The 15088-nt window shown below is 39.7% G+C and overlaps 1 protein-coding gene across 1 annotated transcript in view; it reads right to left on the reverse strand.

Moving 5' to 3' along the window:
- AFG1L (AFG1 like ATPase) overlaps positions 1-15088 on the reverse strand; it is a 223618-nt gene that overhangs the window by 38762 nt on the left and 169768 nt on the right. The window contains 2 exon segments of the mRNA XM_017878746.1: positions 4440-4540; positions 4797-4867. Coding sequence (XP_017734235.1) covers positions 4440-4540; positions 4797-4867 — 172 coding nt within the window.

Here is a 15088-nt window from a genome sequence, read left to right on the forward strand (position 1 = left end):
TTGATATAGAGCAGAAGTGTTTTATTACATGTACTTTTACTTCATCACAAAGAATATTCAAAAGACATGTTCTCAAAGTTGAGATTTAACAAAATAATTGTTACTGCTTCTTTAAGGATATTTTTAAATGGAACTGGGTTATTTATTTATTTATTTATTTATTTATTTATTTATTTATTTTTACTGGGAGCATATGATCAGTGAAAAATACAGTATCTTTTGGTGCTACTGCCTTGATTCCTGCTAACGTGCTAGCAGTTTCACCCATCAGTGCTTTTGCATCATTACTGTAAATACTACCAGAGTAAAAAAGGCAAGAAGTGTTACATAGAGTTTAGATTCCCAGGACCCCTGAAAGGGTCTCAGGGACTCCTAGAGGTCTATAAACCACATTTTGAGAACCACTGCCTTCAATACCATATTTCTGACTCCTCCACTACCCTCGGATTAAACCAAGTAGCTATATCAAGGTAAGGAAAGGAAACCTGAAAGCTCATGTCATGTCCACAGAGATGGATCTGCTCCATGTTCATTTGCCACAGCTCTGATATGGAGGGAACGGCAGGGAACAAAGACCGCCCAAACATATTCTCCTCCACCCTCCCGCACTTCTCTAACGCAGCACTTCCCAACCTTTGTCATGGCAGGAAGAGAAAGTATTTTTATTAATGGGCAAAGGGGTGAGGCTGCCTAAGGCTTGGGGACCCTTGCCTGGAGCCACAAACCCTGGAGGTACAGCCTTCAGAAGAGCAGAGGGGCTCGTAGCTGGACTTCCCAGTGGGTATGCCAACACACATGAGTTGGGCAGGTCTGTACTAAGGTTTTCAACACAGAGGGAGGCTCTCAGGACTGGGGGATGTCTGTTCCCCATTCAGCTTCATGCTCCATAAAATTCTTAAAGCTTAGCTCAGATGTGAGAATTCACAAATTATCTGATTACACTTTATTTTTGTTGTTGTTATTTATATATTTATTGAGACAGAGTCTCTGTCACCCAGGCTGGAATGCAGTGGCATGATCTTGGCTCACCACAACCTCCACCTCCTGTGTTCAAATGATTCTCATGTCTCAGCCTCCTGAGTAGCTGGGATTACAGATGCCTGCCACCACGCCTGGCTAATTTCTATATTTTTAGTAGAGATGAGGTTTTGCCATATTGTCCAGGCTGGTCTTGAACTCCTGACCTCATGTGATCCGCCTGCCTCGGCCTCCCAAATGATTACACTTTAAGATAGAGTCCAAAGTATATTAAAGATTGAGGAAGAACTTGTCCAGAACATCTTCAGATACAATGTAGTGATTAAAAGCACAGAATCTGACTCCCAAACTACCAAGAAGTCCGAGCTCTGGCTACACCACTTATTAGCTGTATGACCTTAGGAAGGTAACTTAACATCTTGGTGTTTAAAATTCTCTACCTATAAAATGTGGACAATAATAGTGCCTACCTATTATAAGTATCAAATGAATTTATATATAAAAGTGCTTAGGATGATACCTGATGGGTGGCTATATTCGTTATTATTATTATGTATGTGTTGCAGCTTCTCCTAACTCAGACTGCTGAACATGACAGTACTGAACTATAAATTTACAAAGAAAGAGAATCCAGGAGATACCAAGAGGCTAGATGTTAACCTGCAGGATTCCAAATCTGAGGAACTGTGCTTGGAACAGTGAGGGAAGAGGTGTGCAAACAGCAGAATGTGCCTGGCTTTTTCATTTTACTTATGGCATATGTCAAGGGCTTCCAATCTAAACCTTCTTTTACCTTATCAAGACACAGGTAAGTTTCTGTATTATTTTTTCCTTGGAAGGGGCCATGACTCAAAAATAATCATTATGGACTGTTAACCAATCTACTTCTTGCCAAAGACTTTTTCATGATGGTATCAGGTGATTGGGCAGGTCTTGGGCTTCAAGAGCCTTCCAGAAAATTAGGACAGATGATCCAAAGCTGGGACTGTCCCAGACACACCAGATGCCTGCTTCTTTACCTTAGGTTGGATGTGTTGTTATCTTTACTTAATGGTTTTTGGCAATTATTTAGCCTGGCTCATAAGATCATTATAACTCATTAAGAGCTTTAGGTTATATCTGAAGTTGAGGGCTTTCAATTGTCCTCTTCATGCAATAAATTAATATCTGAATTGCAGTTACAAGGTTGCAAAGCAATGCAAAATCATCATAACAAGAAAATAGTCACAAATGAACTAGCTACTTAAAAACTTAGCACTTCCTCAAACATCCCTCATAGCTTAACACTAGGATCTAACCCCACTTACCACGTCAATGCCTTTTGCAGGTCACTCAGCACTTGCGTAATGTAGTAAACACCCCACAATTACAGTCTAGATAAAGGGCAAACCTGTCCATGCAAACTCACTGACAAAAGAAGATCTGGCCAACTTGGAGAAGAAAAAAAATCAGTAAATAATAACATCACAAAAACTTCAAAAGAAAGTAATTGACAAGGCTGGTCATGGTAGCTCACATCTGTAATCCCAGCACTTTGGAAGGCTGAGGTGGGTGGATCTCTTGCAGGAATTTGAGAACAACCTGGACAACATGGTAAGACCCCCATCTCTACAAAAACTTTTTTTAAAAAGTAGCCAGGCATGGCGTTGTGTGCCTGTAGTCCCACCTACCAGGGAGACTGTGGTGGGAGGACTGCCTGAGCCCAGGAGGTCGAGGCTGTAGTGAGCCATTATCATGTCGCTGCACTTGTTCATTGTTTAATCTAAGAGTTTAATTTGTAGTTGCTATTGTAATCCACATTTTTGTCAAATAAGACAAAACGATTTATTTTATAAGGGCTATTTCATTTTCAAGATAAAGTCTCAATCAGTCTTCTTCCCCATCACCCCTGGATAGTAAATAAACTGGAGATTTTGGTCCCTGATAAGTGGCCTTTTCCTGTTACTAAGACTCCTAAAACAAGGAGCATATTTTAAAAATGCAGATAAAACTCAGTGTCTGCTCCAAAAGAGACCATCTTTGCCTTCCTCCCCCAAGACTCAACACGCCTGTCTTTTCCCGTTCCCTACTGGGTCCTCTTCTGTAGAAAGTGGAGGAGCTTCATCTTTTGGATATACAAGATTCTTCTCAAGTTTATTTTTTCTCGCAAAGTAAGTCAAACCTAAGTGGGAGCCTTAATAGAATTTTGTCAGGAGATGTTAGGTTATCAGGACCTTAAAGATTGATCCAGGAGAGGTCTGAAAGGTCCGTATCACCCAGAATGACTTTCACTAATAGAAATCAACATTACCACCCTATCGGAGGATCCTCCTTGATCCTAAACTTTACTGGTTCTGAAGTGCTAAATAATTGCTTTTTTGAGACAGAGTCTCGCACTGTCACCCAGGCTGGAGTGCGGTGGCGCGATCTCGGCTCACTGCAAGCTCCGCCTCCCGGGTTCACGCCATTCTCCTGCCTTGGCCTCCGCAGCAGCTGGGACTACAGGCGCCCGCCACCACGCCCAGCTAATTTTTTGTATTTTTTGTAGAGACGGGGTTTCACCGTGTTAGCCAGGGTCGTCTCAATCTCCTGACCTCATGATTACAGGAGGGAGCCACCGCGCCCGGCTGTCACGAGCTTTTAAGAAAAACACTCATAAAATGGCCGCAGGTATACGTATTTTGTCTTTTCCCTTACTGAAAAGCAACTGTTCTTTAGTTACCTACAAGTCAAGATAAATCAGAGACCAGCTAGAATGATAAATTAAGCATGTCAATCGAGAAATTAAGCTTAAAATTCTAATTTGAATTTGTTTTCCTCAAGATTTGCAATCAATAAATACATTGCATATCCATTGAGTACTGAGAATTCCAGATTTTTTAAGACAGAATTCATATCTATAATGAATCTGCAGTCAAGATCTTTCTCAGTTATATGAATGTGTGCATACACTGGTAAACATTTTTTCTCTGTTGAACATATTATTTATCATATAATATAAATGTCACAGTTACAGAAATTCACCTTCTTTGACTCTGGCCCTAGTAGGTCCGATGTTATGGCAATAATAGATGGGCAATGAGTACAAGGGGTGGAAATTATTTTATGTGATGCTTCCTTGGATCATGCTAGCATTATTTCATCTTTCTTTTTGCCACATACTAACTCTCACCTCAAATATTTTTCCAAAAATCTCTTATGTTTGACTTTTACAAAACGGATTTTATTTTTGCTTCTAGCAACAGTTGACAGTTCTCTCTGCATTTCTAATTTTGCATTAGAGCCCTTCTAAGTACAAATTTTGTGCCAATATCTATAAAAAGCACATGGCAAATATAGATGAGTATTTCCCTTAATGAGACTTTTAAATCGGTTCAGACTCTGTGAATGGTATTTTAAAATCTGAAATGGGCAGAGAGGAAAACATGAAGTATTTTAACATGTGAAAAGGCCAGTGAGTCTGGACGTGCCTGGATACTTACTCTCTCACACAGCTCTTCAAATGTGCAGTCGGCAACGGTTCCACAGGCTTTATTCAGGCGCAGCTCTCTGCCTTGCACTTTTAGAATCCTTGGTCTAGTTACTATGGGAACATGAACAAAGACTCAATCTTGTCTGGATAATTACTATAAAATTCATCTCTTACAGATAGGAAATGCATAGCTTGATGAATAATAGCACATGATTCAACACATAAATTAGACAAAATGCTGATACAATGACTGCCACTTGAGCGTGGCATCAACCCATATACAGCAATGGAACTTATTAATTGGTCAGTGGAGATTGGGCATTGTGTTCTAAATGTATTCTCTTTCAAGAGAAATTAACTTACGTACAATCATTTTGTTTCTGAGCCAGCTCATCAAACAACTTATCCATGACAGCCTCCACATCAGCTTCACTTGTGCTACAGTGAAAAGAATAATAGAATATGAAATTAATAACACTTGAAGCCAACATCAAACAGCTGCCTGAGTCTGCTTAGCTTTTTGCCCGTAAAAAAAAAAGAACAGGATGTTATGCTCTAAATACAAACATTAGATTTAGAATACACTTAAAAGCAGAGAATATTAACTCTCAGGTAGATGATTCTGCCTTATTTGCATACACTGAAAGACTTCTGTGCTTCTAGCTGTTTCCAGTAATGAGACGATACAGGCAGAGTAAATCCATTAATACCATGTGTACACAATGAGAAGAAAGCTTCTGGCTCTCTCTTGCATGCAAAACAAGAGCAAATAGACAAGGCAGTCAAGCATCCAGCAAAGTATCCTTTGAAATCTCTACTGAGAGGGTACATGTGAAATTAAATATTGAAGCTGCATTAAAAAAAATCAAGTCAAGCCACTAACTGAGAGGATCAAACCTCCAGAATTAAATTACTACCTTCGAAATACCAACTTGATCTGCACATCAAGAACTTTGTCAGACTTCTAGTATAAGGACAATTATAGACCACACAGTTTCTCTCAAAAGTCTCCTTGTTGGAAACTGAAGAAAACTCTCTCCTTCTGTGATGCCCACTGTTACAGCTACTATGAAGTTAGTCTCATCACAGAATCTTTTGTATTCTAATTAGAAATCACCATATGGTTTAGGGAACTCATATATAAATGTGATGATGCTGTGGCCTTTTTCCTCTCACCTTTTTTTTTTTTTAAGAGGGGTGGTAAATTGACAGTCAATAAAATAACCGGCAGAAGAAATAAACTGTTAAAAGAGTTTCAAGTAAAATGTAAGTTTACTTCAACTCCACATACAAACTTTTACAGGATGACCTGCCAACATGCTTAATTTTGACACACAAATCATTCTTACGTCGCAGTGGAAGCAATTAAACTAAATTCTGGACATTCATCTTACTAAAGCCTTATTGAAAATTAGTATGACAGGTTATCTTTTATTTAGATTAAGCTTAAACTAAACAAATTCTCCCTTGAGATAATTATCAGGTGGTAGGCATTTAACACACAAGCACCTAATTCTTCAACTGTTCTAGTAGAGCAAATGTCTTTAAAATGCAACAAAGCACATAGCTATTTTGAAAGATTGAAATTGTCACATTCCAAGTAATAACCACTCCACCTCAAAGGACGTTAAAAACACCATTCGCAATAGCCAACTTTGCAGGAGAAATGCTAGTTGACTTCCATGAGGTCTGGTATCATATTCAAATAGAGTGGTATTAAAATAATGAAATGACACTATAGAAAGTAATTTTAGAAACAGAAGCAATCTTTTTTTTTTTTTTTTTTTTTTTTTTNAACCAACATCACCTTTGGTGTATACAAGCAAAAAAAGAAGAAGAAGAAAAAAAAAGGCTTAAAAGTGAGCTACTTTTTGAGCCCATGTAGCCAAGACAATCTTAACAAAAAGAACAAAGCTGGAGGTATCATGCTAGTGAACTTCAAACTATACTACAAGGCTACAGTAACCAAAACAGCATGGTACTGGTACCAATACAGACACATAGAACAATGAAACAGAGTAGAGATCTCAGAAATAAGACCACACATCTACAACCATCTGATCTTCGACAATCCTGACAAAAACAAGCAATGGGGGAAGGATTTCCTGTTTCATAAATGTTGCTGGGAAAACTGGCTAGCCATATGCAGAAAACCAAAACTGGTTTTACCCCTTCCTTACACCTTATATAAAAATTAACTCAAGATGGATTAAAGACCTAAATGTAAAACCCAAAACCATAAAAACCCTAGAAGAAAATCTAGGCAATATCATTCAGGACATAGGCATGGGCAAAGATTTTATGATGAAATCACCAAAAGCAATTGCAATGAAAGCAAAAATTGACACATGGGATCTAATTAAACTAAAGAGCTTCTGCACAGCAAAAGAAACTATCATCAGAGTGAAAAAACAACCTACAGAATGGGAGAAAATTTTGTAATCTACCCATCTGACAAAGGGCTAATATCCAGAATCAACAAGGATCTTAAACAAATTTACAAGAAAAAAGAAAACAAACAACCCCATCAAAAGTGAGCAAAGGACATGAACAGACAATTCTCAAAAGAAGACATTCATGCGGCCAACGGACATATGAAAAAAAGCTCAACACCACTGGTCATTTGAGAAATGCAAATCAAAACCACAATGAGATAACATCTCATGCCAGTTAGAATGGTGATTATTAAAAAGTCAAGAAACAACAGATGCTGGTAAGGCTGTGGAGAAATAAGAACGCTTTTACATTGTTGGTGGGAATGTAAATTAGCTCAACCATTGTGGAAGACAGTATGGTGATTCCACAAGGATCTAGAACCAGAAATACCATTTGACCCAGCCATCGCATTACTGGATATATACCCAAAGGAATATAAATCATTCTATTATGGGATAAATATAAATGCACACGTGTATTTATTGCAGCACTATTCATAACAGCAAAGACAGGGAATCAACCCAAATGCCCATCAGTGATGGACTGGATAAACAAAATGTGGTACATATACACTATGGAGTACTATGCAGCCATAAAAGGAACGAGATCACGTCCTTTGCAGGGACACGTATGGAGTTGGAAGCCATTATCCTCAGCAAACTAACACACGAACAGAAAACCAAACACCACATGTTCTCACTCATAAGTGGAAGCTGAACAATGAGAACACATGGACACATGGAGGGGAACAACACACACCAGGGCCTGTCAGGAGCAGGGGGGAGGAGGGAAGAGCATCAGGATAAATAGCTAATGCATGTGGGGCTTAATATCTAGGTGATGGGTTGATCGGTGCAGCAAACACCATGGCACACATTTACCTATGTAACAAATCTGCACATCCTCCACATGCACCCCAGAACTTAACATAAAATATATATTTTTAAAAAGTGAGCTGCTCGGGCATGGTGGCTCACGCCTGTAATCGTGGCACTTTGGAAGGCTGAGGTGGGCGAATCACCTGAGGTCAGGAGTTCAAGACCAGCCTGGTTAACATGGTGAAACCCCGTCTCTACTAAAAATACAAAAACTTAGCCGGATGTGGTGGCATGCGCCTGCAATCCCACCTACTTAGGAGGCTGAAGCAGGAGAATCGCTTGAACCCCTGAGGTGGAGGTTGCATGAGCCAAGATCATGCCATTGCAATCCTGCTTGGACAACAAGAGCAAAACTCTGTCTCAAAACAAACAAACAAACAAACAAACAAAAGTGAGCTGCTTTTTAAGGAACATAGCGAAAACAGCAACACCACCCACTCGGTATGGTCTGCTGTCATTTAGAAAGTTAATCTTTCCTTAGCACAGGCACATTACTCAACATAGGGGAAAACTGAATTCTGAAAACAACCAAGAAAGAAGACAGGCCTCCAAAAGCATATTTGGTGAATAAATAATTCCTTACAAACTTCCTCAGTGGTGATTTCTTTTTTACTCTGTGGTCTCGTATATACTATATTATCAAAATGTGACTCACTAAACTTCAGTCAGGTAACCTCTCCTAAGTCACCTGTGAAATTATAATACCTGATTTTCTATATAGTGAAATTACATGTGAAATATCACAAAATTATTTTTATTATAAAAGTGTCTTATAAGAATTCTATTATAGTTACTCAGAAGTTACAAATGCAAAATAAAAAATTTTATTGGTGTAATCCAGGAATGGCGACTCATGCCTGTAATCCTGGCACTTTGGGAGGCCGAGGTGATCAGATTACTTGAGGCCAGGAGTTGGAGACCAGCCTGGCCAACATGGCAAAACTTTATCTCTACAAAAAATACAAAAATTAGCTGGCATGGCAGTGCATGCCTGTAATCCCAGCTACTCAGGAGGCTGAGGCACGAGAATCCTTGAACCTGGGAGGTGGAGGTTGCAGTGAGCCAAGATCATGCCACTGCACTCTAGCCTGGGCTACAGAGGGAGACCGTGTCTCCAAAAAAAAAAAGAAAGAAAGAAAGAAAAGAAAAAGAAAAAGAAGAAGCAGAAGAAGAAGGGAGGGAGGGAGAGAGGGAGATTGCACCACTGCCCTCCAGCCTGGGCGAGAGAGCAAGATTCCATCTCAAAAAAAAAAAAAAAAAAAAAAATAGCTTGGTGGACAAGAAGCATATGTAAAATCATTCTTTTTCTACTAGTAATAACAACTGCAAAGCAAAATAATAAGATGCCATTCTTTTATCCAAATTGGCAGAGAGAAGGAAAAAGATAAACTATCCCAAGCAAGGAAAATGGATATTCTTTTAAAAAAATATTTTAAGGCCGGGCGCGGTGGCTCAAGCCTGTAATCCCAGTACTTTGGGAGGCCGAGATGGGCGGATCACGAGGTCAGGAGATCGAGACCATCCTGGCTAACACGGTGAAACCTCGTCTCTACTAAAATACAAAAAACTAGCCGGGCGAGGTGGTGGGCGCCCGTAGTCCCAGCTACTCCGGAGGCTGAGGCAGGAGAATGGCATAAACCCGGGAGGTGGTGCTTCCAGTGAGCTGAGATCCGGCCACTGCACTCCAGCCCAGGTGACAGAGCAAGACTCCGTCTCAAAAAAAAAAAATATTTTAAACTTTTTTGTTGTATATGTTAAGGTGTACTACATGATGTTTTGATATACACAGTGAAATTATCACTACAGTCAAACAAATGGACATATCCATCATCTCACAGTTACCTTTTGTGTGTGAGGGCTTGGGGGTGGTAAGAGCACCTAAAATCTATTCTTTTAGCAAATTTCCAGTGTACAATACACTATTTTCAACTATAGTCCTCATGCTATATATTTGATCTTTAGACTTAGTCATCCTTTGTAATTGCAACTTGCTACCAAAAGAGACCTACCTCTCCTCATCCATTCCCCTTCTCTTCACTCAACCCCCCATCCCTGGTAATGACTACTCTATTCTATTTCTACATATTTGATTTCTCTGTTTCTAATTATTTGACTTTTTTAGAAGATTCCATTTATAAGTGAGATCTTGTAGTATCTGTCTGTATCTAGTTATTTTACTTAATATAATGTCCTCCAGTTTTATCCATGTTGTTGCAAATTGCAGGATCTCCTTTTTTAGGGTTGAATAATATTCCATTGTATATATAGATCACAATTTATCCATTCATCCATCAATGGACACTGTAGCCTTAGATACTTTTAAACATAATGCTTTCCCAGTATGCTCTGTTCTGTATAATGACTCCAGAGGAACTTGGGGAATATGAAAAGAGAAGAGTAAGCAAGTTTCGGAATGAAGCAAGAAGGCAAGAGGAAAACATGGTACCATAATTCTATTTCTTGTCCAAGTATCCTCTGGTGTAAATAGGAGGCAACATGTTTTCAAATTTTTAATAAGAACATGATGGATTTGGGAGGCCGAGGTGGGCGGATCACGAGTTCAGGAGTTCAAGACCAGCCTGGCCAACATAGTGAAACCCCATCTCTACTAAAATACAAAAACTTAGCCAGGCATGGTGGTGGGCACCTGTAATCCCAGCTACTCAGAAGGCTGAGGCAGGAGAATCACTTGAACCCAGGAGGGGGAGGTTGTAGTGAGCCAAGATCGTGCCACTGCACTCCAGCCTGGGCAACAGTGTCCAAAAAATAAAAATAAAAATAAAAAAGAAGAACATGATGGAACATCAATTTAAATGAAACAGTCTGAATTTCATTTCTATGGCCCTATACTATCTTAGGGTGATGGGAGATCCAAGAGTATTGATCAAAACAGATTTGCGTCAGAGGTTTAGTCCAAGAAATATGATCAGGTCCAGTCCTGGGGCCAGCGGTATTTAGTTCAGTCTTTTACAGTGTCTCTGCCTTCATCATAGTTCTGAAGGTTGAGAATTTGTGTTCTCATTAATTATTTCCAGAGGTTTCAAATCTCACCCTCAAGAAAGATTCACTCACATTCGCCACATTCCACTTAGTCACCTTTTAGGAAGATGATCAATTGAGAAGAGTTGAAATGATTCTGTCAGCATGTCCTCATCATTTCTCCCTCCTTGTGGTTGACCAAGATTCTGGTCGACCAAGATTCCTGTTTAATAGCTTCTTACAAAGAATATCTTAAAAGAAATAAATACGCTGGGCGCGGTGGCTCACACCTGTAATCCCAGCACTTTGGGAGGCCGAGGCAGGCGGATCACGAGGTCAGGAGATCGAGACCATCCTGGCTAACACAGTGAAACCCTGTCTCTACTAAAACACACAAAATTAGCCGGGCGTGGTGGCGGGCGCCTGTAGTCCCAGCTGCTGGGGAGGTTGAGGCAGGAGAACGGCATGAACCCAGGAGGCAGAGCTTGCAGTGAGCAGAGATCGCGCCACTGCACTCCAGCCTGGGTGACAGATCGCGCCACTGCACTCCAGCCTGGGTGACAGAGCGAGACTCCTTCTTAAAAAAAAAAAAAAAGAAAGAAAGAAATACACAGCCAGATGAAGAGATACATACAATGAGCTCTGCAAGGCTCCTCAGCACAGGAGTATCTGTCCCCCTTGGAGTTGGGCTGTGCCACCCTCCTAACATGTGAATGAGTTCCTGTTCATGTTCCTGTCAATCTCCTCCTGTTAGGTTATCTCAAACAACACTCTCATGTACAGCTGGGAGGAGTATAAACATAGTACCAGATTTCAGGCAAACAGATAATATTTAATGAAAGTACTAAAAATGCGTATGTTTTTATGAAATATGAAACTCATAGAAATTTTACCTATGGACATAATAATGGTTAACTACTACAAGGATGATCACTGTAATACTGTTCCTAGCATCACAAAAGTGAAAAAGAAATGTCCCACAATGGAGAATTTGGTTAAGTACATTTGGATACACTTATACAATGGAACAGTAAGCAGTTCTGTAAGTGCAATATTTCCCTCTTGTCCTAGAATTACAATTAAGCCACAAAGTTGATGGTTAGAGTGCTAAGTATCCCCCAACTTTCTAAAGAGAGCTGCCAGTGAGCCACTTAGTGCCAACAGCCACTAGGTCTAGACTTCTGCCCTCATGGTTATATAAGCAGTGACACTTCTATTGCCACCCCTCCTCCACCATCTCCTGTTATACCCCACAACACAGTGTCTTTATAAGGAGGGGGAAATGGAACAATAGTCACTAGCCTTTGGGTATAGTATGTGTGATAAGAGCCTTTCCCTCCCTTCCCCTTGGAAAAGAAGAGGATGACTTATCCTCCCCAAAGGCAAGTGATGGGGGAAGTGTTCTCTAAGAGAATGACTTGGAAAGATTAGGGAGCCTAGAAGAAGGAACGACTGGCATTGCTTTCCTTACTTGGATGAGCAGAACTTTAATTGATGGGAAACCAGAAGGTGAGAGGCGGAGTACAGAGCCGAAATGAAGCAGACCAGTTCTCACCAAAGAACTCTCCAAAGGCTTGGCACTAGCAGATACATTTGAATATATAGGTAAGGAGTTAGGCTGCAAACAGGTGTATCTGTTTGAAAATAAGATAAAGACAGTTCCTTAGATGCCCTCCTTCTACTTGGATAGCCAGATTCCTGCCGCCCTCCACTCCAGCAGAAACTGGCAAGTCTCGAATTGTAATTAGGGGAAACAAGCCAGGCTGACAGGACCAGGGGAAAGCAAAAAGAGAAGGTAGTTAAGTCTGCCTTTCTTGATGGTCCAGGACATATACTCCTCCTGTGCAAATAACTCACAATCTTCCTGTGCCCAGCTATCACCAGACACTCAGTAGATAGAAAAATGCAAGTTAGTTCACTGCAACCTTGGCATTATCACTGCACAAAACCCTCTTCAGCACACAGTACAAGTACCATCTTATAAAATCCCCAGCAAGCCTCTGTCTCCTTGCAGCCACCTCCTTTCTTGCTGACCTGCCTGTTGCACCCTTACAACGTATTTTCATACTTTCACTAATACATTTGCCTTTCTTTATCCACAACTGTCTTCTTATCACTCACACCACCAGCCAGACAGTCATTACCTATAACAGTAAGTAGCAGCTGGGGTAGATTTAACAATGAAGAAAAAGGAAGAGATAGCATACTGAAAGCCTACATTAAAATTTTCTTTTCTTTTTTTTTTTTTAAATGTCCCTTGAGTTGTATAAAATTCCACATATTAAATAGTGTAACTAACAACCTGTACCTATTCAGCATCCAGAATCCTACCAGCAAAACTTCTATCCCAGGAATTAGAAAGATTTACCTTTGGAGGAAACTGAACCGCCAAAAGAAAGACTTACAGATATTCACATTTGGAGTTCTCCCATGAAAAACATGACCAGCCACCTTATCACCCTCCAGTGAAGCCCACCAATCAATAAAACTCTGCTTATGCACTCAGAACTTCTGATCAGCTTTTTAATGCCTCATTCTTTCATGTGAATGGACAACCAAGTATTTCCATAGCTAAAAGACAAAGACCAAAATAAAGACATTTTTAAAAGGACCTTGGAGGAAGCAAAGAAAAAAACAAGAGAACAGAAAGGGAAGAACACACTATAATATGCTTGGAGAGAATAAGTAAGATATTGCACCCATAAGACAAAGAAGAACGCTGTAAACCAAAAGAACAAGAAAGGCACAAGGAAGAGCTCTAAATAGGACTGCCAAATCCAAAATGCAGGAAAAGGATTGAAAAAAAAGTTGAGGTCATATCAGAAAATAGAACAAAAAGACCAAAAAAAAAAAAATAGTAAGGAAAATAGAAGAGAAAACAAAAGAACATTAGAAGATCAATTCACAAGGTTCAGTTCAATTCACAAAGTTCAGGAGGAGTTCCGGAGAATATGAGGTGGGGTGGAGGGGTGGGGAGAAGAAAAGAATCAGAATAAAATTGACTTTCCTAGAACTGCAGGACACAACTTTCTAAAGTTGACAGGGTTCAATGAATACCCAGCACAAAGAATGGAAAAAAGCTCCATTCCAAGGCATATCCTTATGCAATTTCAGGAAACCAGGAACAAAGAGACTATTCTAAAAACTTCAAGAGGAAAAAACAGGTCAAATATAAAAGGTCAAGAAACAGATTCACATCCAACTTTGTAACAGCAATAATGGAAGCTTGAAGATAATAGTATAGTGTCTAAAATATTCTAAGAGAATATTATTGTGTGTGACAACCATGATCAAACTATTAATCAAGTAAAATAAATACATTTTTTGGACATGTGAGTTTTCAAAATATGTATTTCCCATGTACCCTTCTCAGGATGATACTCAAGGGTGTGTTCTATTTAGAACAAGGGAGAAGAGTTCTGCTTCTAATAGGACCAAGTTGGCTCTGCTTCAACTAACCCTCTCTGTTGATAACAACTATATGTAAACTCTGAAAAAATATAAAAACAGGCATCTGAAGGCATGGGACAGTGGACAGAAGTGAACAGATTCTGGTGGGGTGCTGACACTTGGGAGAAGGGACAAATACGGGGTTAGGTACCCAGTTTTACAGTTTCCAGACTGAAGACAGTGTAGTCAGTACTGCTCACGTCAACTAAAACTCCAGTAGAAAACCTGCAGCCCTTCTGGTATGAATGACCAGAGCAAAGTTCAAAGTTGGGAAATCCCAGAAAACATATTCCCAAATTCCCAATAGATACTAACCTTAAAAAAATCCTGAAACCATAAGTTATTTGTATTTATTACATTTTATGTGTTTTTAAACAATAATGCATGCCCATAATAATAGTGAATCATTTCTCTACCATAGGGTTATACTAAAGGTTCAGTAGTTTTCTGTAAAATAACAGTATAATAATAAACGCATGGCTTATCACTATTATAAATCAATGTACTGTAACAAGATTATATATTACAATAACATGTAAAAGTGATCTCTACCTGATACAGACATGCAAAGTGGAAAACATAAGACCATTAACACAAAATAAATGCTAAGTAAAATTTACTTTAAAATGTTAAGTACCCAGTGGCTCACACCTGTAATCCCAGCACTTTGGGAGGCTGAGGTGGGCAGATCACCTGAGGTCAGGAGTTTGAGACCAGCCTGGCCAATATGGTGAAACTCCATCTCTACTAAAAATACAAAAAACTAGCCGGGGGTGGTAGTGGGCACCTGTAATCCCAACTACTTGGGAGGCTGAGGCAGGAGAATCATTTGAACCTGGAAAGCAGGAAGTTGCAGTGAGCCAAGATCATGCCATTGCAATCCAGCTTAGGCAACAAGAGCGAAACTCCGCCTCAA

Source organism: Rhinopithecus bieti, unplaced genomic scaffold (genome assembly GCF_001698545.2).
Source record: "Rhinopithecus bieti isolate Rb0 unplaced genomic scaffold, ASM169854v2 scaffold_11508, whole genome shotgun sequence".
Classification (NCBI taxonomy): Eukaryota; Metazoa; Chordata; class Mammalia; order Primates; family Cercopithecidae; genus Rhinopithecus; species Rhinopithecus bieti.